Source organism: Chelonia mydas, chromosome 1 (genome assembly GCF_015237465.2).
Source record: "Chelonia mydas isolate rCheMyd1 chromosome 1, rCheMyd1.pri.v2, whole genome shotgun sequence".
In the NCBI taxonomy this organism is placed as follows: Eukaryota; Metazoa; Chordata; order Testudines; family Cheloniidae; genus Chelonia; species Chelonia mydas.
In genome coordinates, this window is record NC_057849.1 from 342,075,567 (window position 1) to 342,103,560 (window position 27,994).

The 27,994-nt window shown below is 49.9% G+C and overlaps 1 protein-coding gene across 1 annotated transcript; it reads right to left on the reverse strand.

Annotated features, from left to right (window-relative positions):
* On the reverse strand, nt 1-27,783 carry LOC102942795 (carboxypeptidase A1). The gene is made up of 11 exons (XM_027834551.3): nt 27,680-27,783; nt 15,876-15,957; nt 12,640-12,774; nt 11,890-11,988; nt 9,843-9,944; nt 8,449-8,550; nt 7,894-8,004; nt 6,847-6,937; nt 2,965-3,164; nt 1,694-1,778; nt 1-188 (listed from the first exon to the last, which is right to left on the reverse strand). Exons 1-11 carry the CDS (start codon nt 27,781-27,783, stop codon nt 1-3), a joined length of 1,299 nt encoding a protein of 432 aa, XP_027690352.2.
* Between the last annotated feature and the right edge of the window lie 211 nt (nt 27,784-27,994).

The following is a 27,994-nucleotide window of genomic DNA, read 5'->3' on the forward strand; positions in this document are numbered from 1 at the left end:
TTAATAGGGATGGTCACGTGTGTACTCCATGATGGTCATCAGTGCCAGCCATGTCTCCTCGGCGGTAGGGATGATCTGGTTGGCAGGCAGTAAGAACCCATAACGCCCTCTGTCCCGCAGTTCAAAAGTGAAGGAGTATTTAATGCCCTGGTTATAAGTCCAGTCAACTGTTCCACCGCTAGCTTGATCTAGATTCAGGAAACCCATCCAAAAGGAAAAAAATGATGGCTAGCATTAGTAATGGGTGCAGCGAGAAGGGGCCAGTTATAAGGTCATTTAAATGTCACTGCCGAAAAATACAACCAGCAAATTGTTGCATAGGTCCTTGCAACAAAGGGTGAGTGTTTGGCTCTCAGTTACTTACACCAAATGAATAAAACAAGAGCTAGGGGCCTACATCACCCTCTGGCTACCAAATTTTGGGGAAGGGGGTTTAAACTTTGCTGCTGGTCCTTAGATAATGAGCTGATCTAAAAACCGAATGCAAGTTTTGTGAACAGCAGGATGTTTTCGATCTGAGCCTCGTGGCACAGGCACATCGCTCAAAGAATAAATTACAGAGGCTACAAAGAGTGGGGAAAGCCCAAGTTCCACTCTCCTCACTGATGAAGCATGTGGGTTTCTCCAGCCCACATCCCTGGCTAGAACGTGACATTTAAAGTGGAGAAATCAGACTTCAAACTTACCTAGGGATGTGGTGGATTTGATTTAGCGATGGAAATGATGGAGAGATTGGATGTGTCCTTTTTTTTTTCAAAGATGTGTTCTAGCTCAACCGAAAGATATAGGCTGGATGCAGAAGTCACTCAGGGCTTATCTACACTACTGCTCACCCCCCTGAGCAACACAAATTACATCAACTTAAAGTGGTGTCTGCACTGCACAATGTTGTCGGGAGAGCATCTCCTGCCGTAAAGCTTCCGCCTTTCGTTGAGGTGGAGTAATTACGTTAACAGGAGAGCGCTCTCCCATCAACACGGTGTGTCTTCACCATGTAGCTGCACCGATGTAGCTTGGTAGTAAAGACAGGTCCTAAGTGAAATTCTAGCAGTGGTCTGTTGATGCAGAGGTCAGACTAGATGACTACAATGGATGGTCCCTTCTGGCCTTCATCTATGAATCCTTCAAGGCTTTTTAAGACTCTTACTGCAGTGGTCAAACAGGGGCGCTCTCACACACACTGCACAATTGGCCAGACGCCTTATGAAGATCAGGTTGCCTTACTTTGAAGTACCACTTATTGCCCTCTGTTGAAGGCAAGATGCCGCCTCTGTGGGGTGGCTGTACCAAAGTACAAACGCTGCCTGAGTGATGACACCCATCATACCGCCAGTACATTAGCATGTTCACACAGCATTGATTGAGCCCCCAAAATCCTAACCCAGCATGCACTGGGCTTAGTATGAAAACTAGGATGGATTCACTAGGGCAGCATTTTTTAAAGTTGTTCTGAGGTCCTGGTCAGGTATTTGACGGGGATGTCCTTGGACTTTACAGGGGCCTGAGGGACCAATGGTCTGATATGTGAGTGGCAATGTTCCTAGCAGCTGGACAGTGGGGACTGGCTTCCTGGCATGTCTGGCCTAGGAAAAGGTTCTCACGGTGGTTGTACTTTCCGGTAGAGTGACTAAGCTGTCTGGTTCCTCCCACACCCACCATGGCTAAAGGGACCAGGTCAACCCCAGTAACTTACAGATGGTTGTGATGATGCTGCCGTATCTGTATTGAGTGTCATAGAGGGAAGACAGGGCAGTGACTGCAGCTTTCGCAATATTATCCTGGAGAAAAATGCAAAGGGGAGAAAAATGAGTTAGATGATGGATGTGAGTGGTGTCTGTGCTCAGAGGGAGCTGGGGCAGGATGCCAGACTGGAGCGGGGCGGCGGGGAAGCTGGGAGCTTGTTGCATCTTTCCAGGTGGAAGAGATGCAAAGGCTGGAAAAATAAAGCAGAGCATTGTTGGGAATATACAACTGACTGGGGCTGAGTGGATCTGCCCTGCAGAACTTGCTCCTGCTTGCCCATCACCCCAGTATTATAGCATTGCAGGAGCTCCCTTTCTTTCCTCCAGGGACTCTCCCTATGTTTCCTTCCCTCCTTGAGATACTGGGCACTCTTCCTTCTGCCCAATAGAGACGGCAGATCATGACGCTGTTTGAACACTGAGTTCCGGTTTGGCTGACGTTTCAGTGCTTGTATCAGGCAGACAATGTCACCTAGTGCCCCACCTGAGAGAGACAGGTCAACTAAATCATACGTGCGCCACTTCAGTGGGGCCTACGACCTTTGGCTCCAAAGCAGAACAGAGGCACCTGCTGCTTGAGCTAAAGGAGGATCTCGGTTTGCCTGCGACAGTAGCCAGGCTCTTACCCTCCCTGGGCTTCAGCCACTAGAGGGCGCTATTGATGGCACATGCTGAGCCAGTGCATTACAGGTGTCTTCTGCCTTATGGGAAAATGGGATTTGTTGCCTGTCCTCCATCGTTCCCTAGGCTCTTCCTTCAACTCACCCCTTTGAATGCCCCCCTCTCACCAGCCTAGCTGGGTCGTTGCAGGCGCCAGCCAGGTGCCCTAAATTCTGCTGAGTCAGCCATGTGATTTAGTTGGGGATTGGTCCTGCTTTGAGCAGGGGGTTGGACTAGATGACCTCCTGAGGTCCCTTCCAACCCTGATATTCTATGATTTGCAACTGGCTCCTCTGAGCCCCAAAACCCATTTATGCTGGTTGCAACGCAGCCACGGCGGGAGAGCAAAGAGGCCTTTGGACCAAAAATGTGCTAGAGCAGAAAAGGGGATGTGGTTGCAGAGGAGAAACCCATGAGGGGAGAAAATCCACAGCTGGGTTGCAGAGGTTCAGGCCGGCCCTGCGGCTGAGTGACCACACAGTCTTCATATCGTTCTGGCCCCACTTTGAAAGATGATACCCCCGGCAGCCACCTCACCCTGAGGGTGTGAGGAAGACCCTACCAGTTCCTGGTAATCAGAGGCCCGGGTTTTGGTGTAGCCATAGGGATACAAGAGGAGCTGGCTGTAGCTATGGATAGAGATGAAGGTTTTGATGTTCCCATGGCTCTTCACAAAGTCCACGATGGCTTTCACCTCACGCTCTGAGTTGGCATAAGGGCCACGGTAAGTCTCAGAACAGGGGTTGCTGCTAGCCCCGGACCCTGCAGAGGGAGGAGTGTAGGCATACTCTTAATATTTGTGATTCTGTTTATAATAATTGTAAATCTGCAATATTGATTTATAATATTTGTAAATCTGCCATATTGATTTGCAACTCCAGTTTATAACATTTGTAATTCTCCTATTTGACATAATTGTAAATCTGCAATATTGATTTACAATTCCCCATAACTGCTGCCGGCGTCTGGATTAAAGCTTGCAAACCGTCAATTAACTCTAAGAACCTTGCAAGCCGTTAATTGACTCTACTTTCTCTGAATTGATACTTTTTCTCACTTGTTATTGAGATTGACGCTTATAAACATAAACCAATCAATTAACATTACTTTCTCAAATGGTTATGCTCAGTTGACTCTACTCTGTAAACTGATACGTTGTAATGGAGATTGACATGCTTTTTAACTAACTTAACCATTGGAGAAAGTAATGTTCAATTGGCTCTACTCTGCAAGCGGATACTTTGTGATGGAGATTGACATGTTTTTTTTGTAACACCCGCGAAGAGCCGCTAATTGGAGCGGCGCTCATAGAAATGTCACATAGAGACTCCCACCCTCTATAGTTTGTATCAGGAATGTCAAAAAATGGGGAGTCTCAAATAAATAACACCTTTGTATGTTAAAAGAAAGTTAATACCGAAGGAATGTTAAGAGACAGGGAGTCTCAAATAAATAACAATACTCGGTGAAATAAGAAATGTGTTCTTATTAAAGAATGTATGTGAATGAATGGTGGGTTTTGAATAATCGGTGCCAGCCTAGGAATCTGATATCAATTGGCCGAAGAAGACACCAGGTGGAAAAAGCCAGAGAACCCCCCGGAGGGCAAACTGGGATCCACCTGACCAATTCAAAGGATGAAGAAAGCTGATGAGCACCTGACAGCCGTCCTGGAGCCGTCATGACTAACAATATGACAAAGCAAATTCCATGGACTGGCATAGGAAGAAATTCCTATATAAATGGACACTAAGGACTGAGAACTTTGAGTCTCCAGTTCTGCCACTACCCTTCAGGAGCATCAGATGCGCATCTGACACGGACTCGGCACCACTCTCGTGTACAGGCTACCTGGCCAGTATTCTGTCACTAGCAACTTCTAGGCTGGTAACTATAATCCCTATGCAGAACTGGTATGAATGAATGAATGAATATATAATATATATATAGGTAAGTAAGAAATAAGTAACAATACAACAGTGAAAAGAAAAGGAGTACTTGTGGCACCTTAGAGACTAACCAATTTATTTGAGCATGAGCTTTCGTGAGCTACAGCTCACTTCATCGGATGCATACTGTGGAAACTGCAGAAGACATTATATACACAGAGACCATGAAACAATACCTCCTCCCACCCCACTCTCCTGCTGGTAATAGCTTATCTAAAGTGATCATCAAGTTGGGCCATTTCCAGCACAAATCCAGGTTTTCTCACCCTCCGCCCTCCCCACCCCCCACACAAACTCACTCTCCTGCTGGTAATGCCCATCCAAAGTGACCACTCTCTTCACAATGTGTATGATAATCAAGGTGGGCCATTTCCTGCACAAATCCAGTTCTGAGAGAACCTGGATTTGTGCAGGAAATGGCCCACCTTGATTATCATACACATTGTGAAGACAGTGGTCACTTTGGATGGGCATTACCAGCAGGAGAGTGAGTTTGTGTGTGGGGGGGTGGAGGGTGAGAAAACCTGGATTTGTGCTGGAAATGGCCCAACTTGATGATCACTTTAGATAAGCTATTACCAGCAGGAGAGTGGGGTGGGAGGAGGTATTGTTTCATGGTCTCTGTGTATATAATGTCTTCTGCAGTTTCCACGATATGCTATGCATCCGATGAAGTGAGCTGTAGCTCACGAAAGCTCATGCTCAAATAAATTGGTTAGTCTCTAAGGTGCCACAAGTACTCCTTTTCTTTTTGCGAATACAGACTAACACAGCTGTTACTCTGAAATATAACAGTGTGAGTTTTATATATATTTCTTCTTTTTATTATTATATTTACAATAAATGTGGCATTTTGCCTTGTCCCTTTAATAAGATCCTGCTAGTTTTTATTTTATTGGTATAAGAGGAGGGTATCTTTGCTTCAGAAACATGGTGGCTCAGAGGGTCAGTAATGGGGGGTAGGGAGTTTTCCAGCTCTAGCCAGCACAAATCAAAAGCTCTTTGCGGCTACTGGCTGTTTGGTGGCCTAGGTGGAATGAAGTTGGGGGTCTCTTCCCAGGCTCTAGCAGCCAGGTTTTCACATCACTATTGTCACTAGTTCCTCTCCACCCACATTGGCAAACCAGAGGCCAAGGACTGAATGGGCCATGGAGTCTGAACTAGGGTTGCCAGGTGTCCAGTTTTTGACTGGAATGCCTGGTCGAAAAGGGACCCTGGCAGCTCCCGTCGACACCGCTGCCCAGGCTGCTAAAAGTCTGGTTGGTGGCACAGCAGGGCTAAGGCAGGCTCCCTGCCTGCCCTGGCTCTGCACAGCTCCCGGAAGCGTCCGGTGCGTCTGGCTCCTAGGCACAGAGGTGGCCACGGGGGCGCCGTGTGCTGCCCCCACCCTGAGCGCTGGCTCCGCATCTCCCATTGTCTGGGAACTGCGGCCAATGGGAGCTGTGGGGGCTGTGCCTGTGGGCGTGGGCAGCACGCAGAGCCCCCAGGCCCCTCCGCCTCGGAGCTGGACATGCCGGCCGCTTCTGGGAGCCACCTGAATTAAGTGCCACCCAGAGTTTGCATCCCTTCCTGCACCCCAACCCCGTGCCCCAGCCCTGAGCCCCCTCCTGCACCCAAACTCCTTCCCAGAGCCTGCAGCCCCTCCTGCACCCCAACCCCCTACCCCAGCCCTGAGCCTCCTCCTGCACCCCAAACTCTCTCCTGGAGTCCTTACCCTGCACCTCCTCCCACACCTCAACCCCCGTCCCAGCCCTGAGCCCCCTCCTGCACTCCAAACCCTTCATCCCCAGCCCCACCCCATAGCCCCTACTCCCAGCCAGAGCCCCCACCCCCTCCTACACCCCAAACCCCGCCCCCTCCTGCACCCCAAACCCCTCATATCCTGTCCCATCCCTTCCTGCATCCCAGCCCCCTGCCCCAGCCAGGTGAAAGTGCATGAGGGTGGGGGAGAGTGAGTGACAGGGACGGGATGGAGTGAGCAGGGGTGGGACCTTGGAGAAGGGGCGGAGAAAGGGTGTTCGGTTTTGTGCGATTAAAAAGTTGGCAACCCTAGTCTGAACTCCCCTCTCCCACTTCGAGGTGGGCTAAAGCACGCCAGGCGAGATTGGCAGAGGGGGACATGGATTAGGCCACATGCTCAGTTCCCTTCAGGTTCTTCCCGGCTCTCCCCTGGGAACAAGATTCTGTGGCAATGCCCCCAACAATCCCCACTTTTCTGTTGATCACCCTCCCCCTGTGCTTGCCCCTAAAGGCCCAGTCTCCCCCTGCCTCTCCTTGCCGTGGAGGAGAGTGGATACACGCAGGTGGGCTGGTGCTGGGGTCATTCCAAAGCAGTAGAAGATGCTGCTTTGTTGTAGGGGCCAGCCCAGGATAAAACCCAGCTCTTCCCATTAACTGGCTGTGAATAGCACTGCCAGGCCCTTCGCTCGCTCCTTCCCTAGGCCCAGGGGAGTCCACGTAAATTCTCCCAAGGAGAGGTTAAAGGAAAACCGTACCTCCGAAACCCGCATCCCAGTTCCTGTTGGGATCCACGCCGATGCAGGCTGACCCAGAGTTGATGGACCGGGTCTTCCGCCACATGCGGTTCTGGGACAGAGGGGAGAATCATTCACCAGGGTGCCAGCCAGAGCCGCTCGCTAACAGCCTGGTGTGCGGCCTTTCCGCAGGGCGGAGTGAGACTAGCGTCTCCTAGGGCTGATGGGTCACGTGGCGCTGGTGGGGAGAAAGTCTGTTCTCTAGGGGCCCGAGTCTCCTCTTGCTTACACTGGAGTGAATCCACTGAAGTCAATGCAGTTACACCAATATAAAGGTGTGAGGAGAGCAGTGAGGCCTAGGAGATAGGGTGTTAGACAGGGACTCAGGAATCTTGGATTCTATTCTAGATTCTGCTATTGATTTGCTAGTTTACCCTGGGCAAATAATTCTCCCTCTCTCTCCACTCCCCCCCCTTTGCCTGTCTTGGCCAACTCTTTGGTGCAGGCTCCATCTCTCACTATGTGGCTGTACGGCACCTACCACGTTGGTATCCTGATCTTGGTTGGTATCTCTACTGTAATACAGATATCAAACAGTAATGCTATGGAGACTCAGGTGCCTACAATCTGGATAGATCAGGCCTCCCTTAACTTCTCTTGGGTGTACTTGCCTTGTTATAGCTAAATCCAGAGGCTCAGGGCAAATATAGGTCAATTTCCTGACCCAGCAAGGTCTGATGGAGCCTCTAACCCGCATAGCAAGTTCTTCCCTGTTAAGACTGAAGCAAGCGCTAAGGCCTCCAGTGATTCTCCATGGCCTTTCACCGTTGTGTGGGCTTTGCCCAATGTGCCGGGTGGGTAGAAATGGCTCCCTTTACATAGCACTGAAGCAGTAGAGTATCAGGACCCAATACATGGCTCACCAAGCTGCAGGGACACCTCTTTCCACTCCCCATCCAGCCCCCCCATCGCCCCTCCCCCCAGCTCAAGAGTTTGTTGCCTGGAAGTCCTGAGCCAGAGATCTGGTCGCTGTCATAAAGGCCGGCTAAGGAGGCCAAGGAGAAATACCTTGGTGTGGGTGAAAGCAAAGCCATCGGGGTTGGTAACGATTTCCAGGAAGATGTCCAGGTTGTCCAGGATGGATGTGAGAGAAGGGTCTGTGCCGTAACTATCAACAATCTGAACAGGGAGGCACAAGTGAGGACAAGCCGCCCTGAGACCCAGACACATTAGTCATTCTAGCACCGTGCTTCGTTACGCGCATAGGGCCAGAGCCACAGCCTGCGTCAATTAGCTGTCACTTTACGCCAGCTGAGAACCTGGCCCATTATCCCTCGCCAGCGGCAAGGCTTGAAACCCTGCAATTTTGGGGGCCTGTTTCAAGGAAGCAGGGAGCTTATTCCAGCCTTTTCTGGCCTCTGTGCACAATTCCTGCCTTCATCAGGGCCCAACCCACTCACAGAAATAGCACCACCGACTTCACCAGCTCCTAGCTGTCGTGACTATGTCAGGTGAGCTTGATGCTGCTTCTAGGTCAAGCACATCCCAGCTAGTGGGGTCCCGGGTCTCTCTTCACCCCTCATCCTGGAATGTGCCATTCTCCGCTGAAACCGCAGGCGGTACCTTCTTCGCAAACCAGACTCCGCTGGCCTGAGTGACCCACTCCCGAGAGTGGATGCCGGTGTCGATCCAAATAGCTGGGCGCTTGGTTCCTCCAGTGCTGAACTGCATGGAAAAGCAGAGATGCAGGGGGGTTGATTTTCTGCAGTGCAGCTCACCCATCCTTTAGTACCACGGATCGGAATGCTGCTCAGGTGACCCTTCAGGGAGTCTATGCCATGCCAGAAGTCTCCGAGCTTCAGAGATCTCCCTCCCCCTTTTTAAATGACATCATGCTTAGGAACAGGGAGCTCATATAGTCCCAGAGGAGCCATCATCCACAATGACCAGACCTTATGGCACTTGATAGATACATTGTATTGTATATTTCTTCACTCATCCCTGAAATGCAGCTACTTCTGGGGTGGAACATGGCAACAGCACTAGCCTGTGGTTTATGAAAGCAGGCAAACAATTTGGGGGGAATTTAAGTCAGCAGAATGTACTAATTACCCAGGTTGGAATTTAGCCACAGCACCAGGGTTACTAACTGTACTGCTGCAAAACGCGTTGCGGGAATTTTCAATGACCCTGTGGGGTCAGGACCACAGCTTTACATCTCATCCAAAAGATGGCATCTCCAGCAGCAGAGCACACTCTATGTCATGCCAGGACATTGGCTTAACACTGTTTCAGGCGGAAGAACTGAGTCACACACCTGGCAGAAAAATTTCTATCAAAATTTTTCAACAGAAAATGGGTTTTCTGACAAAAAGGAAATTTTAACAAAAAGCATCCAGTTTTGGCCTAAATTTTTAGGTTTTTTTGACCAAAACTCAAATATTTCCAAAGTAAAATGTCTAAATTTTTTGCAGGAAAAATCTCATACCTAGGGAATCACCCATACCATTCCCTGAGTTCTCCTGGAAGGCCACTAGCCAAAGCTTGACTTGGCCCCACAGAAGATAATAGAAGAGTCCATCATGGCGCGAACTCTGTCCACCAGAACTCAGAAAGGGTGTTGAAAGCAATTAAAATATTCCCCAGGAAAGACTAGCTGGCAGGGGACAGAGCAAGAGAGGGGTAAATATGCTCTGCTGAATCTCTGTGGTGGTATTTAGGAAGTAAATGCCTCTTTGCTAACTAGCAATGGCAGAGATTTATTAACAGGAAGCTTGATTATCCTAGAGCTTGCACCAGGTTTTCACCAGGGTAACTCCACTGACATTACCACTGATTTACACTGGTGCAACAGAAAGTAGGGTTTGCGCTTGTGCGTTTTCACAGAGTCTGTGGGCTGATTCTTTTCTCCCCTGATATAAATCAGGAGTTACTCCACTGAGGGTAGTGGAGGTACATCAACGAGAAGTCGGTGTGAGAGCCGAATCAGGCCCCGTGGCGATCCCCTGTGACTTTACCTTCAGGACGTAAAGAGGGCGGCCCTCGTAACTGTTCCCGATCTGAATTTTGCTGACCAGGTTTGGATTTGCAGCGACCAATAAGTCCATGAAGTTGTAGATCTAGCGTATAAAGAGGATGCTGGAATTAGGTCTAAACAGCAGATTGGCATACACCTGTGTGGTCCCCACACTCCCTTTGCTTCAGATAACCCCTGGGACTATTTTCTAGTTTGGCGCCAGTGCTTTGTGATCCATGACATGGGGGAGGGCTTGGGGAGGGGCTAACCAATCCTTATCTTCCCTTTACCAAACTTTAAACACAAACATTTGCCATTTGTATACAGCGGCCCAGGAGAAGACCTTTCTAACTAAACTGCTTGCTGAAATCTTTGAATGGGGACTTTCATTTGCGCCTCCTTGTGTTGTCCACTGCTGTTGTGTATCCGACTGCCTTACTCGCTTGAAAGTCTCAGATGATATGGGCCAGAGCATAGCTTTTCTTTTTGTTTTTGCATAGAAAATGCAATGAAGTGTGGGTGAAAAATTAGAGGTCGGTGTGACACTGCACCCCGTATTCTTCATAGTGATATTATTATGATATGATTATGGCATAATTATGATGCATTTTATGCAAGACGGGTCATGTGATATGTCATTAAAAAAGATATGATTTGCTGATTATGATTATCCTATTTGTATGCATGTATCATTTTTGTATCTGAAGTTATGAATATTGACTATGTATCTGTATTTCAGATATAGTTACACCTGGGTAATGCCCACTAGATAAGATGCTTTCAGTCTAGATAGCTGGTTGGGAAGGGCCTATTCAGGGCAATGAACTATTCGGGAAAACAGTAAGCCTCAGGAGAAGCTTATCCCATCTGGTGAGCCTTCCTGAGAACGCTACAGACAGCCTGTAAGTAATGGCTACTATGACTCTACAGGGACATGTGACCAGGCCACATGATGCTGGACTCCATCTTGGGATGTCAGTAGTTTTCCACAGACTGGTCTGGGAACCAGCTTTGGAACAAAGGGTGCCCGCAATATGCAAAAGCTATATAAGGCAGGGAGTGACATCATCTATTGTTCTTCACTCCCCACCCAAGAAGACTCATGGAAACACCTGAGGAACAAAGGCTGAACTGGGGGAAGTGCTGGACTCAGGCTAAAAGGATTTCTAGCCTATGCATGAAAGACCTGGGAATTCCAAGCTGTAAAGCAAGTGCAGCTTGCCCCTTAAGGATCTGCAGCCTGCTTGTATCATCTCTTAGGGTGAGAATCTGCTAATTCATATCCAGTCTATCTAGTATATTAAGCATAGTTTGCATTTTTGTTTATTTGCTAGGTAATCTGCTTTGATCTGTTTGCTATCCCTTATAATCACTTTAAATCTATCTTTTGTAGTTAATAAACTTGTTTTTGTTTTAATCTAAACCAGTGAGCTTTGACTGGAGTGCTTGGGGAAAATCTCTGCTTGGTTACCACAAGTGTGCATTGTCCTCTTCACATTGAGGGAGAGGCGGACCGGATATTAAATCCATATACTGGCCAAATTTGACCAGGGCAGGACAGTACTGCTCTGGGGTCCCAGGCTGAGAAGCTGGTGATTAGAGAGCCTGTGTGTAACTGCAGCTGGCCGTGTTCCTACCTGTGTGAATGCTGATGAAAGTGCAAGTTTGGACGGCTTTGCAGCTTGTCACAGCAGTACAGTGTGAGAGGGAGCCCAGCTGGTGGGTCAGGGGGCTCAGTGGTATCCCAGTTCCAGGTGGCACCCTGGGGGAACCCATCACAGCTAGTTTGGAGCCTTTAAAATCAGCCTCCAAAGTGTCCCAGCACCACAACACAGCAGAGAGAGCAATTCCAAAATGCATCTTTGCCACAATGCAAATTGTGTGCCCACCCATGGTCTTTGCTTAGTGTGGCAGCCCTAAGTGGAGAGGGTGCATGTGGTCTATTCAATGGTGAAAGCCTGTCTCATATTCTCCTAACTTGGCCTTCCACAAATGCTCCTCTCAGACCCTGATGGGTCACGCGTCAATGGGTGAGCACCGGCTGTTACCTCATCCAGAGTGTGGTAAGAGGCATAGTTAAAAGTCTCCAGAGATTGGGGCATGAAATGCTGACGGATCATCTGAGTCTGTTCCTCATCCACCAGTGTCTGGAAGAGGCAGGGAGAAGAATCTGTTAGGAAAGACTAGACATGCGAAGGCATCACCAAGATCAGGCAGGCTTTGGAGAAGACAGAGCACTGATTATACCGAGGAGAACGTGCCTTTCATTTCCTTGCACCTGCTTCCCCCTGTAAATGGCTGAGCTTTGACTATGAGTTACAACTTTTGGGCCAAACCCTTTCTCAGTTTCTATTCAGTCCGATTCTTTGATCTCAGGATCAGATCATCCAATGAGGGTTTATCCTGTGAGCAGAGTTTCAACGGAATGAGCTCTCCAGTTTGCCTGGGAAATTTCAATTAGGCTCAGCTGAATTTAGCTCTTGATCAAATTCACTTGTTATTTTCCCGATTCACCACCAGGCCCTTAAAAACGATGGGCCAAAACCTTCTCTCACTTACATGCCCATGCAACGCTATTGCCTTCTGTGGAATTGAAAGTATGGATCCAACAGAGGGCAGAACTTGGCTTTGTATTCTCAAACACAAAGGAGCCGAGCTGGTGTAACTTAGGAGGAGACTTTGGCCCGTCAGTTATCCAGATAACTCACAGGCACACAGTGAGTTTCATGCAATATCTCTGGTTTCCTGATCCAGCCCCCTCTGCTGAGCATCTAGTCCTCTGCACATCCAGCACTCACCTGTAGATCATCTATCAGGATGGAATAGCGAATTCCATTGGACTCTAGGAAGATTTTGACGGCTTGAAGGCTGGTAAAGGGAACTCGTACATCTGTAGGAACGTCTTGGCCTCCAGGTCCCCGCCAGAAATCCAGCTGTCAAAGAACATAAGAATGGCCATACTGGGTCAGACCAAAAGTCCATCTAGCCCAGTATCCTGTCTTCTGACAATAGCCAATGCCAGGTGCAGAACAGGGAACCATCAAGTGATCCATTCCCTGTCACTCATTCCCAGCTTCTGGCAAACAGAGGCTAGGGACACCCTCCCTGCCCATCCTGACTAATAGCCATTGAGGGACGTGTCCTCCATGAACTTATCGAGTTCTTTTTTGAACAAAGACAAAACGAATAACTCTCAACAGTGTTAGAAATATTTGGACCCGTCAGCCAGCCAGGGGCTTCAGGAATTGCCCCTTGTTGAATTACACTGGGGAAACATCTCCGGATTCCATGCAGCTAAATATCCCTGCAGTGCACTGAAAGTGCCCCTGGCTGGCTGACGGGTCCAAATATTTCTAATAGTTGTGTAAGGGTTTTAGCTCTGGAAAGGTAGGGGAAGGAATTGGTTCACTCTTGAGGTGAGATGGAGTTATCATAAGGGCTGAGCAAGCTTAATAGGTGCCTCCAGAGATGAAGAGAGGTATTAAGAGGTGAATGGCAAATATAATCCCTAAGTGAGAGACATGTGCTTTAGTAAAATTCAGCCATTTTAGTTGCAAACTTTTGTCTCAGTTTTGATTAGGATTGGGATCTTGTGGCACTCTGTACCTCAAAGCAGCACCCTGGAACCTCCATCTCCATCCCAGCCATATCACTGTGACATATTTTATACGAAGCACGTCATGGAAGATATCGTATGAAAAGTCATGATCTGCTGAAACCCACCGTTCTGCATATATCTAGTGGTTAGTGTGTATCCGGGTATGAGATTTTGCTGTATGGTTGCTACTGAAATATGTTGTCAGTTGGCACGTGACATACAAGGGAGGCGAGTCCCTTCCAGGAGGGTGCTCAGGGACCAGTAGTCAGCAGGGGAGTTGTAATCAAGGGATTTACAATGCAATGACCGTTGCACAATGGGGACTGGTCAACTCTCTTACTCAGTTGCACAAGACCACACCAGGGAGATCGCTGTGACTCAGGGAAGTTTCCTGAGTGGCTCTGGGAGCATTCCCACAATCTCCAGGAGCTGGGTGTGGGGCTCCACATGCTGGTGTGCAGAGTGATAACAGCACCTGGAGGGGTTTGCTGCTTGGCACTAGCAAAGCATCCTGAGAGGCAGCCCAGGCTGGAGAGTTAAGGGGGCAGAGCAGTACCCCAATTTCAAGTTGTACCCCGGGGGTCCCGTCACAGATCTCAAACCTTTTTGGGGGGGGCGTGTTTGAAATCTGAACCTAGTGATGGATTCCAATTTCTAACATGCTCCTCCCTTTATAATGGGCCACACCTGAGCCCCAGCTCCAAAAACCTCTGCTCTATGGTTGCACATGAGACATTTTTCTGGCTCTGATCCCATCTCTAGATTAAATCCATGTGGGGGTTGCACACCCTGAGGTTCACCCAGAAATACAAAGCAGAGCTCAGCTGGAATGGACTAGTTTCCCTTTGCTTTGCACTGAAACCATCAACTGCCTCCAAGTTCACTCAAAGGCTTTTAAGTCTCAGCAACCCTTCCCATGAACCCAAGGGTCTGACGCTCCTCTCCCACCGTGCAAACCACTGCAGTTAATGGACTTACATTGGTCTAAGTGAGGGCTAACTCAGGCCTGGGGCATTCTAGGCTAGCTAGTCATTAAGAGCTACTTGTATTGTGTCTTTAAGACCTAGGGACTAGCTTGCCATGAGACCAGGTTTGGGTTTCTTAGCAAACGTGTGGCACAGATTTTATGTGCTGATTGGCCCGGTACACCCACCCACCCCTCCGCCCACCCCCGATCTGTTTTCTTCTTCATCTCACCTCCCCTGAGAGTCATCCGCTGGCCCTGGATGCATCATGGTGGGATGTCAAATCTAGCATTAAGAGCCACGCTGGACCCTGAAGCGAACTGAAGGGAGCTCGGCCCAACTGACAGTCCCTTCCTAACGGCTTAGCTTAGGCCAAGCCTCAAGGAGACCCTGTGTGGTGGCACGAGGCAGTGCGGGCTGGGTGAGTCAGGCTTGGGGCTAGAGAGAGCCATCACGTCCAGCAGCCTCAGGAAAGCATCCCCTTGCTACTGGTGGTAACAGACTCCTGCTGCCTCTTGACCGTGAGGGACAGGGGGCAGAGGATGTTTTCCTACCTAGCACAGGCTCACGGAGTGTTTTTTAACTTTATCCTCTCTGCTCCGGCCTGGGAATCCTGGGGTTTCCCTCACCGCTGCAGCCCCCTCATAATGGAGAGGTGGAAGGGAGTGTGGGGAGGCAAAGGAGGAGCTGGGGGAATATGGGATCAGCCCCCAATGGTGCATGAAAAGCAAACTAAGCTCCTCTCTCTGCTTGGCACACAACACGGGAGAGCCGGAGAGGCATAGCAGCATCTGTTGGGTTATGCCTGATACAGAGATCTCTCCAGGGCTGAACTGTAATGTTCCAAACTCTGGGCAGCTCCCAAGCAGGGGAAGCTGCTGAGGGCCATGGGGAGGCAGCTTTTAAGCCTTTTGGGAGGCACTTGTTCCGTTTGGAAGTTAAAGGAACAAATAGTGATGGTCAGAGAGAGAAATACAGACACCTAAAGCACCCAAGTGCCTAAGCACCCAGTGAGCAGAACGGACCTAGCATCTCATGGGCTTGCTGTTCACAGCCAGATGGGGAGACAGGACAGGAGAGACAAGTGGAAGGAAAGAAATCTGACACCCATACAGGGTAAATCCCTACAAAGAGATGGAGGAGGTCTGTTCCCATGGTACAATTAACACCTTCAGTATTGTTGGTGCACCTGTTGAAGAGTTAATGAAGCCGTATGGTGCCAAAGCACCATCACACGAGGCACAAATTGTTCCCCTTTCTTGGCAGTCTCAGCAGAGGTCAAGAGCTGGATGGCCTTGGAGATTGAAATCCTCTAGAGGTGGTCCCACCTGGCCAGGGTTGAGCCATATTACTATGGGCCCATGTGGTACCAGTTCTAGGGATCATTAGCACCCTCCTGGCCCCAGGCTGTTAATCTGGTGCCCTTATCAACAGAGGTCTCAGACACGGCTGATCTGCTCCTTCCCGTTACCTGCAGCTCCTGCAGCTCCTCCAGCTCTTTCACCTTCTCCACATCTGCTTCATTGGCAACGAAGATACGGAGCACCTGGTTCCTGGGCAGAAGGAGAGAAGTTACTGGGGATCGTGGAGGAGAGTCTGAAGGAAGTGAGACTGGACAAAGCGATGGAACGCCGAGGGATTCACACACCCATTCGGTTGGGATGTTAGAATATGGTCAATGCAATGGACATCATTAGGCATCGTACTATTCAGCTCTCGTGTGTGACTTCCCATCCTCAGATCACAAAGCACTTTACAAAGGCAGGTAAGTGCCATGACTCCCATTTTACAGACAGGGACGCTGGACAGGAGAGGACTTGCCCAGGGTCAGAAAGGAATTCAGTGGCCAAGCCAGGACTAGCACCCAGGTATCTTGAATCTCAGCCCTATGCCTTATCATATGGACCATGCAGTAGCATTAGTCATTCATTGAGTGCCATGGGCGTGCTTGGTATTGGCCAAGCTATAGAAGGAAATAGCGTCATGCCCAAGCAGGAACAAGCTCTAGCAGTAAGACCCTACTGCTGGTAACTCCACAGACAATAGACTCATAGAGTTAAAGGCGAGGCGGGACCAGATCATCTAGTTTGGGCTCTTAATACACCACCAGCAGCAAACTAAACGACACTGGGACTTTACACGGGAGTAGTCTCACAGGTAAACCCATTGATGTCTGGTTGGGCTACAAAGGGAGAGGCTCCCCTTGACCGCACCAGCAAGAGTTACACCCTCGCATAACAAACCCACATTCCTACGGATACCAAGAACACCCAGAGTTATAATTAATGACAACACAAGCTAGGTGAGCGTAAGCTTTCGTGAGCTACAGCTCACTTCATCGGATGCATTTATGCATCCGATGAAGTGAGCTGTAGCTCACGAAAGCTTATGCTCAAATAAGAAAAGTCCTCCTTTTCTTTTTGCGAATACAGACTAACACAGCTGCTACTCTGAAAAACAAGCTACGAGCGGTTGGGACACCTCAAGCTTCATGGCTTAAGCCAACCCTTAATTATTAAGGTATGTCTACACAGCCCACAGCAGCAAGCTTCCTGGCCTGGGTCACCAGACTAGGGCTCACATGATCACTCTAAAAACACAGCTGCTGGGCAAACAATGCTTTTTAGTTGTGACTCTGGTTGGAGCTCGGGCTCAAAAGCCCTCCCCCTGCCTAGGCGTCAGAGCCCAGGCTCCAGCCCAAGCTGCAACATCTCCACAGCTATTTGTAGAGCAGACATGCGAGCCCCACAAGTCTGTCTCCTCAGCTGCCACGGGCTGTGTAGACACAGCTTTAGAGACCAGGATGAAACCTGGGGTGCAAGGGGCAGATTATCCCATGTCTGCAATTGTGGGGGTGCCTACACCTTCCTCTGAAGCATCTGCCACTGTCAGGGATGGGATTCTGGATTGGATGGACCTTGGGTCAGATCCGGACTGGTCCGTCCTCTGGTCCTGTAGCTATTGCTCACATCCCGGGATTAAAACGCACACCTGACAACAGGACATTCAGCCAGCCATGTGAAACCCAGTGAATGGGGACCGCGTCCCAGTGGGGAGTCCAGAGACCCCTTCTGAACGATATAGGGGCCTGACGCAGCAGCAGTGTGCCCTCTAATTTTCCCCCACACATGTGCGGAATGTAACTCAGATCCCATCGCATCTAACATCCCATCACAGGCCATTGGGCATATTTACTGCTGATGGTAAAAGTTCAATTAATTGCCAAAATTAGGCTATCCCATCATACCATCACTTCCATAAACTTATCAAGCTTAGTCTTGAAGCCAGATATGTCTTTTGCCCCCACTGCTTCCCTTAGAAGGCTGTTCCTGAACTTCACTCCTCTGATGGTTAGAAACCTTCATCTAATTTCAAGTCTAAACTTCCTGATGGCCAGTTTATATCCATTTGTTCTTGTGTCTACATTGGTACTGAGCTTAAATAATTCCTCTCCCTCCCTGATATTTATCCCTCTGATATATTTATAGAGAGCAATCCTATCACCCCTCAACCTTCTCTTGGTTAGGCTAAACAAGCCAAGCTCCTTGAGTCTCCTTTCATAAGACAGGTTTTCCATTCCTCAGATCATCCTAGTAGCCCTTCTCTGTACCTGTTCCAGTTTGAATTCATCCTTCTTAAACATGGGAGACCAGAACTGCACACAGTATTCCAGGTGAGGTCTCACCAGTGCCTTGTATAATGGTACTGACACCTCCTTATCTCTACTGGAAATACCTCTCCTGATGCATCCCAAGACCGCATTAGCTTTTTTCACAGCCATATCACATTGGCGGCTCATAGTCATCCTGTGATCAACCAATACTCCAAGGTCCTTCTCCTCCTCCGTTACTTCCAGCTGATGATTCCCCAGCTTTTAACAAAAATTCTTGTTATTAATTCCTAAATGCATGACCTTGCACTTGTCACTATTAAATTTTATCCTATTACTATTACTCCAGTTTACAAGGTCATCCAGATCCTCCTGTATGATAGCCCGGTCCTTCTCTGTACTGGCAATACCTCCCAGCTTTGCGTCATCTGCAAACTTTATTAGCACACTCCTGCTTTTTGTGCCAAGGTCAGTAATAAGCCAAGTTTACATTCAGAAAAGAGGGAGCCCAAACCCAGGAAAGGGCTAGCAGCGGTGTAGAGAGGTTCCCACTCTAGCTGTGGTACGGATGTGGCCCCATCACCATAGTGTTTGAGCTGCCTCACAATGTCTAACCTAAGGTCTTCTGCAGTTTCCACGATATGCTATGCATCCGATGAAGTGAGCTGTAGCTCACGAAAGCTCATGCTCAAATAAACTGGTTAGTCTCTAAGGTGCCACAAGTACTCCTTTTCTTTTTAATGTCTAACCTGTTTCTCCTCCCAGCCCCTCTGAGGTAGAGCAGGGCTGTTATCCCCATTGTACAGATGGGGCACTGAGGCACAGAGAGACTAACAGCCAGATTTTCAAAGGTATTTAGACACCTAGTGGGATTTTCAAAAGCACCTAGAGGTTAGGTGCTTTGTAAACCCCACTAGATGCCTAGCTGCCCCTTTGGGTGCCTACAAATTTTTGAAACTTTGTCCCTAAGGCACTGGACCAGGGCCAGCCTTAGGGAAACTGGCACCCTGGGCAAACTTGTATTTGCAACCTGGCCCCCTTGGACTCCCCACCCCCCATCACCTCTGGGCCCTGCTGCCTCCCCCCAGTGCTTAATTTGTATTGAAAGAGGTGCCAGAGCTCAGTCCCGCACAAATGAAGCCCTGGCAGGGGGCTCTGACGGTGGGGGGCTGTTGGCCGGGCGCACAGCTCTGAAGGCCTCGCCACCGCCAGCAGCAGTGCGGGTGGGCTGAAACACGGTGTATTGGCACCCTTTGTTCTGCGCTGCTGCTGTGGCTCATGGGGCTGGGTGCTCGGCACGTGGCTCAAGGAGGGCTTTGCGCTGTCACACGGGGGCTGCATCTTGCCAGAGCCCCCGGCCCTCTGGCCACTGCTGGCTCACCAGGGGCGCCACTTCAGATTTGGATGGGGGGCAACTTTAACCGTGATTCCAGGGGCTACTTAGGCACCTGAAAACTCTAGGTTTGGGGTGGGGAATTGTTTGGTTTTTTGCAGATAATTAAGGATTTAGCTGACATGAGCACTCTATCTAATTCCCATATAAAGAAAGAAATTATATATACAAACACTAATTAAAGCCATATTTTAAGTTTATATGTAAATTTAGAAGAATCAGGAGATAATACAGCCAGATATTCCCAATCCCAAGCCTTGAGGCATCCGTTCTGGAGCTTTAGCACAGATTTCAGAAACACACGTCTGATACTTTGTACACTCTCTTTAGGAGAGAGAAATAAAAATAAATGAAATCTGCTTAAAATCTGCTTACTTTCTCTACCAGACACACTCTGTGTTACTGCCATTGTCTACAATATTTTAGTCTATTGTTTTCCACTCCACCAGAAATGTATTGACTTAATTTTAATATACATGATTACGGGTTTTTTTCTCTTTTATAAGAATGGGAATTTCATTTTCTAATTATTTTGGCATTTATGTTTACCGATCATAGTCATGTACGTCAGCAGACAGGGCTCCTGGGAACAGCTTGGCCAGGAGCAGCTCCAAGGTGGGGGACCAGAGCAGCGGTGGCTGCAAAGAAAAGCGGTGAGGGGAGGAGGTGCACCCCGTTAGAACAGTGCCCTGAGTAGTCACCCAGCCTGCCCACTGCTAAGGCTGGGCCTGCACTGGCCTGAAGTCATACAGGAAGTCCATGGCAGGAGTAGAACCCAGGTCTTGAAGGACTAGCTCCCTATCCACTGGATCAGCCTCTCTCTCTGCTACATGCTGCAAACAAAGAGGACTCTGACAGATGGGAGCAACACCAAGAAGGCCAGTTCTTTGAGACTCCAGCAATCAGTCCTAGGTGACTGGGAAAGATGTCAGGAAGGATGAAGAAAGAAAGAGAATGAGAGTCAGCTGAAAGGAGATCACTTAGCCCCCAAGGAGTGGCAGGTTTTGCCCCAGGCTGGGTTGTAGAGCAATGCCTGCTGTGCAATTTTAACTGAAAACCATTTTGTTTTGTCATTTTTTGTTCTGAGTCCAAGAAAAGGAAGGACTGAGAAAGTCTCACATGAGTCTCAGATGTGTCTATGTCTCAAATTCTTAGGGTTTCAGCTGTATCCAGGCCAATTCCAGAACAAAGAACAGAAATTGCATCCACAGAGTCCATAAAGTCGACAATTATTGTCATGATTTGTATTATTCACTGGGCACCAGCTGTTCAGAATATACCCTAAAACGTCGTCCCTGAGCCAACGCATCTAAGATGTGTCGTTCTGGGTAAGATGGCTCAGATATCTAAATTTGAAGTGTATAGTTACTGAGAACAACCTATGGGTGGAGGTGCTGATGGCAATTTGCTTAATTAACGACTAGAAGATTTGACCCTCCAGCTTTTCTTCACGAGGAAGAGCTGCCCAGAGCTCCTGTGACTGTTTATTTTCCTTTCTTGCCTGCAGTGGGCCTGAGATACCTCAGAAGTCTCCACTTTTTTTTCTCCACTTTGAAATGTGGAACTTTCTTGGTGTTTTGGTTTGAAATAGTCTCTTGTGAGAACTGCAACCCAATCACTGCAGTGTTGCGTTTAAGACGGTTCAGGGGAGTAATTAGCCTTTGCACAGAAGTGAAAGCAGTGCTGCCAATTCTCATGATTTTGTCATGAGGCTCATGATAATTATTGTTTTCCTTAAAGCTCCAGCTCCTGGAGTCACGTGAATATGTGGTGATTTCAACCTTCAGTCTTAAAAAAAATTAAGTTTCTACCCCTCCTGGCTGTGGAGAAAGAGCTCCCAAATATGACCCCAGTGCCCCTACAGGCTCAAAGAGCAGAAGTCAAATAAAAATCTATTATTTTTACATAATGTCATGATTTTTAAAGCCAATCTAATGAATTTTGGTGAGCCTGATTCATGATTTTTGAATATTTGGGGTTGGCAATCCTGTGAAAGTGACCTGAAAATGTCAGTTTCACTCCTGTGTAAGGTCAGTTTCTGGTCTATTGTTTGTAGTGAGGTACCACCCCCTAGAGCCCCAGGCAGCTGCAGTATAAACTCCCGGGGCCTTGCCCTAGCACGATGTTTCCAGCAGTTAAATGATCTATTCCAAGCTTGGTGAACTGCCAAAAGGTGATAGAAAGTCATCGAGAATTTTCTACAGTTGTTTCAATGGTTGTATTCAAGGGTTAGTAGCAAAGTAAGAATATACATTAACATTTTAAACCTAACCAGTGTCTCTTAAGTCAGTGGTTTTCAAACTTTTTTTCCTGGGGACCCAGTTGAAGGAAATTATTGATGCCCGTGACACAACGGAGCTGGGGATGAGGGGTTTGGAGTGTGGGAGGGGCTCAGGGATGGGGCCGAGGGTTGGGGTGCAGGGGTGAGGGCTGCGGGGTGGGGTCGGGAATGAGGGTTCAGGGTATGGGAGGGGGTTCTGGGCTGGGGAGGGTTGGAGTGTGGGAGGGGGTCAGGGATCTGGGCTGGGGATGCAGGCTCTGGGGTGGGGCCAGGGATGAAGAGCTAGGGGTGCCGGAGGGGCTCCAGGTTGGGGGGGGCTCGGGGCAGGGGTTTGGGGTGCAGGAGGGGGTCAGGGCTCTTGGCTGGGGCTGGGAATGAGGGGGTTGGGGTGCAGGAGGGGCTCTGGGTTGGGGAGGCTCAGGGCTGGGGCAAGGGGTTGGGGTGAGGGAGAGGGTCAGGGCTCTGGGCTGGGGGTGCAGGCTGTGGGGTGGGGCCGGGGATGAGGTGTCTGGGGTGCAGGAAGGGGCTCTGGGTTTGGTGGAGCTCAGGGCTGGGGCAGGGGGTTGGGGTGCGGGAGGAGGTCAGGGCTCTGTGTTGGGGCTGGGGATGAGGGGTTTGGGGTGCAGGAAGGGGCTCTGGGTTTGGTGGGGCTCAGGGCTGGGGCAGTGGGTTGGGGTGCGGGAGGAGGTCAGGGCTCTGTGCTGGGGCTGGGGATGAGGGGTTTGGGGTACAGGAAGGGGTTCCAGGTTTGGGGGGGCTCAGGGCTGGGGCAGGGGTTTGGGGTGCAGGAGGGGGTCAGGGCTCTGAGGTGGGGCTGGGGATGAGGGGTTTGGGGTGCAGGAGGGACTCTGGCTTGGGGGGCTCAGGGCTGGGGCAGGGGGTTGGGGTGGGGGAGGGGGTCAGGGCTCTGGGCTGGGGGCTGCAGGCTCTGGGTGGGGCTGGGGATGAGGGGTTTGGGGTGCAGGAATGGGTTCCAGGTTTGAGGGGGGGCTCAGGGCTGGGGCAGGGGATAGGGGCACGGACACGGATTTACCACCGGTGGCTCCCGGTCAGCGGCGCAGCCGGGGTGCACCACAGACCGTGCTGCGCCCCGGAAGCAGCCAGCAGCAGGTCTGGCTCCTAGGCAGACACCGCTCCCCTCCATCCCCCCCAGTTCCCATTGTCTGGGAGTTCAGAGCCGGTGCTTGGGGCGGGGGCAGCGCCCGGAGCCCCGTGGCCCCCCTGCCTAGAAGCTGGACCCGCTGCTGGCCGCTTCCAGGGCACAGCGCGGTGTTGGAACAGGTAGACACTAGCCTGCATTAGCCGGGCAGCACCGCCGACGGGACGATTAACGTTCCAGTCAGCGGGGCTGACCAGAGCAAGGCGACCCAGCGCCTTACGTGCCACGACCCCGTAGTGGGTCGCGCCCCAGGGATCGAAAAGCACTGCCGTAAGTGACTTGACACAAGCTGTCAGAACATTTTAGTAATAGAGTTGAGTGGGTCTAATATTTATTTAATTTTCTTTCTTTATATAGGAATTAGATACAGTGTTCCAGTCAGCTAATTTCTAGCTGCAAAAAGACTAGAGTTTTCAGGTGCCCATAGCCCCTGGAATCATGGTTGAAGTTGCCCCTCTCCACCAAAATCTGAAATGGTGCCTCTGCCCTTCAGACAAGCTCCCTCTCTCCTGCACTCTGGGCTACATGGCATCATCAGGCCGGCCCCTGGAGGAGCTGAGCGTCCACAGCTCCTATTCCCTTCAGACCCCCCGCCTGCCTGGGATGCAGGGGTGGAGACTTTGACCCTACGGCACCAACCCCAGCTCCTTCATCCCTGTTGGCCTCCCTCCTCTGGGTCTCCATGTGGAAGGGGTTTCCATCGGGGTTGAGGGAAGGGCAGGTGATACACCATGCTCTACGGCACCAGGCCCTCCTTAGCCAGCAGGAGTTAGTGCTGCTTGAAAGAGAGTTAGCCCCAGCACCAGAAGGGTAACTTTCCTCTGCAGGGAAGCAAAGAAATCTGCAGGGAACATGGATTCTGTGCGTGCGCAGTGGCGCAGAATTCCCCCAGGAGTAGGCCCAGCCAATGCCAGCCTGGTTCTCACTGCATTCCCGTTGCCAGGGAGGAGGAAGATTAGGGTTGGAAGAGACCTCAGGAGGTCATCTAGTCCACCCCCCTGCTCAAAGCAGGACCAACCCAACTAAATCATCCCAGCCAGGGCTTTGTCAAGCCGGGACTTAAAAATCTCTAAGGATGGAAATTCCACCACCTCCCTAGGGAACCCATTCCAGTGCTTCACCACCCTCCTAGTCATAGAATCATAGAATATCAGGGTTGGAAGGAACCTCAGGAGGTCATCTAGTCCAACCCCCTGCTCAAAGCAGGACCAAGCCCCAACTAAATCATCCCAGCCAGGGCTTTGTCAAGCCTGATCTTAAAAATATCTAAGGAAGGAGATTCCACCACCTCCCTAGGTAATGCAATCCAGTGTTTCACCACCCTCCTAGTGAAAAAGTTTTTCCTGATATCCAACCTAAACCTCCCCCACTGCAACTTGAGACCATTACTCCTTGTTCTGTCATCTGGTACCACTGAGAACAGTCTAGATCCATCCTCTTTGGAACCCCCTTTCAGGTAGTTGAAAGCAGATATCAAATCCCCCCTCATTCTTCTCTTCCGCAGACTAAACAATCCCAGTTCCCTCAGCCTCTCCTCATAAGTCATGTGTTCCAGTCCCCTAATCATTTTTGTTGCCCTCTGCTGGACTCTCTCCAATTTTTCTACATCCTTCTTGTAGTGTGGGGCCCAAAACTGGACACAGTACTCCAGATGAGGCCTCACCAATGTCGAATAGAGGGGAATGATCACGTCCCTCGATCTGCTGGCAATGCCCCTACTTATACACCCGAAAATGCCATTGGCCTTCTTGGCAACAACGGCACACTGCTGACTCATATCCAGCTTCTCGTCCACTGTAACCCCTAGGTCCTTTTCTGCAGAATGGCTGCCGAGCCATTCGGTCCCTAGTCTGTAGCGGTGAGTGGGATTCTTCCGTCCTAAGTGCAGGACTCTGCACTTGTCATTGTTGAACCTCATCAGATTTCTTTTGGCCCAATCCTCCAATTTGTCTAGGTCCCTCTGTATCCTATCCCTACCCTCCAGCGTATCTACCACTCCTCCCAGTTTAGTGTCATCTGCAAACTTACTGAGGGTGCAATCCACCCATCTTCCAGATCATTTATGAAGATATTGAACAAAACTGGCCCCAGGACCGACCCTTGGGGCACTCCACTTGATACCGGCTGCCAGCTAGACATGGAGCCATTGATCACTACCCGTTGAGCCCGACAATCTAGCCAGCTTTCTATCTACCTTATAGTCCATTCATCCAGCCCATACTTCTTTAACTTGCTGGCAAGAATACTGTGGGAGACCGTGTCAAAAGCTTTGCTAAAGTCAAGGAACAACATGTCCACTGCTTTCCCCTCATCCACAGAGCCAGTGAAATAGTGTTTCCTAATATCCAACCTAGATCTCCCCGACTGCAACTTGAGACCATTGCTCCTTGTTCTGTCATCTGCCACCACTCCATCCTCCATCCTGGAGGAGCCTAGCTCCATCCTCTTTGGAACCCCCCTTCAGGTAGTTGAAGGCTGCTATCAAATCTCCCCTCATTCTTCTCAGACTAAACAAGCCCATGTCTATGTCTATAGACACCGAGTCAGTGTCTGTGGGTGTCAGCAGAGTCAGGATGAGCTCCACCCTGACATCTGGTGGTGAGGTGTGGCAAGTTGTGGAAAAGAACTTCAGGGGCTGATCTCATTTGCATAGGCACACCCACCCCGCCTAGAATGAGGCCATAGCTGCCCAAATGGTCATTTTGGCTGCTGTGGGATCCCCAGTGTCTCTGTTATTGGGGCAGGAAGAATAAATTGTTATTACCCTGATTACGGGAATCAAGGACAGTGGAACTGCACTTGGCCTTTTGTTATGATGGAGGGATTCGCCATCAACTAAGTAGCACTCGCTAGGCAAGGGACATGGGTTCCAAAACTCTGTGAATGGAGAGAGGCTGGGAACAGGTATTAATACTTGGTGGCATGGGCCCCTTGGTGAGGGCCTTACATGCTAATTGCACTGCCTCCTCTCTCCACTGTGGACTATCAGAGCTAATTTTGATTCCATTAGGAGTCTAGTTACAGGCTGCTGAGCTGAATTCACTTTGGGCTAATGGTGCACCAGCTCTGAGGCTTCCCTACTACAAGCTGAAATCACAAAAGAGCTAAACTGACTAAGAGCTGAAATCACTGAGTGTTGTGTTAAGTGGTGGGGGAGCCTGAAGATGTACGGTGGAGCAGTTTGCGCAACGGCAAGCAGAGCGGCTGGTGGAGCAGAGCAGTTCGTGGGACGGCGAGCGGAGCGGCTGGTGGAGCAGAGTAATTTGTTGGAGGCCTAGAGCAGCCCATGGGGCAGCTGGCGGAGCGGAGCCCCATGGAGAGGTGGGGCCATCAGCTTTGGACCACGTAAGGTGCCCCTTAAACACCCCCCCCCCAATCTCCACCCAGGTTGGGAGGTAAAACTCTACAGATAAACTTTTGAACTCTGGGGCTGCCCTGACCAGGGACAGAGACTTTTGGGTCGTTGGACTTTTGGGACTTTGGGTGATTTTGGGTTGCTGGACTCAAGAACTAAAGGGAAAGGACATGGGTTGTGTTATGACTCCTGTTGGTGGTGTTTCCCCAACATAATGCCACATTGTTTCTCTCTGTTATTAAAAGGCTTTTTGTTACACTCAGACTATGTGCTTGCGAGAGGGGAAGCATTGCCTCTTGGAGGTGCCCAGCGGGGGTGGTATATATTTGTCCCAGGTCACTGGGTGGGGGCTCCAGCCGGTTTTGCATTGTGTTATTGGAATGGATCCCCCTAGATACTGAACCTGGCCCTTGTTGCTGCCAACTCTGACAGGCAGAAGGGTTGCATGGGCACTTATCAGAGTGGCGTGTAGCCTCGTGGATAAAGTGGTGAACTGAGACTCAGGAGACTTGGTCTCTAGTCCTGGCTCTGGGCTGCTGTTTAACCTGGGGCAACTCCCTGTGCTTCACTTGCCCAATTACTACCATGGGGATAATGCTGCTGACTTCCTCTGTAAAGCCCTGTGATGATGAAAGGTGCTGCGTAAGAGCTAGGTAGGGCTGTTATTTGATGTTTCTATACCTGTAACATCTTCCATTCCAAACATTTCTTGGGACAGAATGCTCGTCTCCTTTCATTCATACGTCGCCAGCCATTCCCTGAGATGAGGATCTACTGACAGGACCAGTTGCCCTCAGTATAATCTAGTTCATTCATTAGTATCTGTATTAAAGGGTCTGTCCCAGGCATTTACAAGACACCCGTCACCCCAATATCTGGGCACATGGTGGTGCTTGGACTGAAGCTAGCAGACACCTGCCTGCAATATCCCTCCGCAGCGCTACTCAATACAGCTGCAGTCCATAAAATTACAGCAAAGTGGGGCAGGAAGGGCGCTCATGAGGACATCTAGTCCAGCCCCCTGAGCTGAGGCAGGACCAGATACCCCTAGACCAGATACCCCTAGACCAACTGTGAGTTGCTTCTTCATAACAGCTACTGACAAGGTTAAACTGGATTCCCTCTTTAAGCAAAAACTTGATTTTTCTCCTCACCTACTGTCCCTTCTTCTCCAGCTGCCTCCTGGAGGGAGCTCACATGCACATTGCAGATGCTCACCCCTACTCTCTTCCATTAGCATCTGATCCATCTTTCACTTTCCACAGCTTAGATTACAAGCAGCACAGTCTCTGCTAAAAGAAGCAAATCTCCTTCCAGCTGCAGCTCACCGAACGGGTGGGGTGGGGTTTGAAACCTCCAAGACCTGACACTACCCCTTTAATTAACTTCTCTGTCACATCAACTTGCAAGGCCGCATGTTAACTTCAAACCCATCAAAGGAGGAAGATCCCTGCAGGTTAAATGTCCATCTACCTACCCGACAAAGGTCTCCTTGCTGAAGGCAGCAGCCAGGAGAGCAGCAAACACCAACAGCCCCTTCATTTTCAGCAGAGTAGGATGCACCCTGGGAGATGGAGGCATTTTAAATACTGCTCCTGTAACCTTGTGCAGCAGCTCGGCTCTCAGGATGTGTCAACAGAGCCCTGCCTCCCCAGCCGGCCTCTTTCCCATGGCTCAGCGCCCTGCCCTGTCAGGAAAGCGCCGACACCTTCTGTTCCTGCCTAATTGATGCCTAGGGAATGTGCCACCTGGAAAAGTGGCAATATTTGTCAAAGCTGGGGTGGACCTCAGG

Bases quoted from the DNA above. Each gene is read 5' to 3' on its own strand.
- LOC102942795 (XM_027834551.3), bottom strand. From the start codon at position 27,783: ATGCCTCCATCTCCCAGGGTGCATCCTACTCTGCTGAAAATGAAGGGG. The intron at 12,775-15,875 runs GTAACGGGAAGG...GTTCTTTGACAG, and splicing joins AGGAGCTGCAGGAGCTGCAG to CTGGATTTCTGGCGGGGACC. The intron at 1,779-2,964 runs GTAGGGTCTTCC...ATTTTTCTCCAG, and splicing joins CCTCTGATTACCAGGAACTG to GATAATATTGCGAAAGCTGC.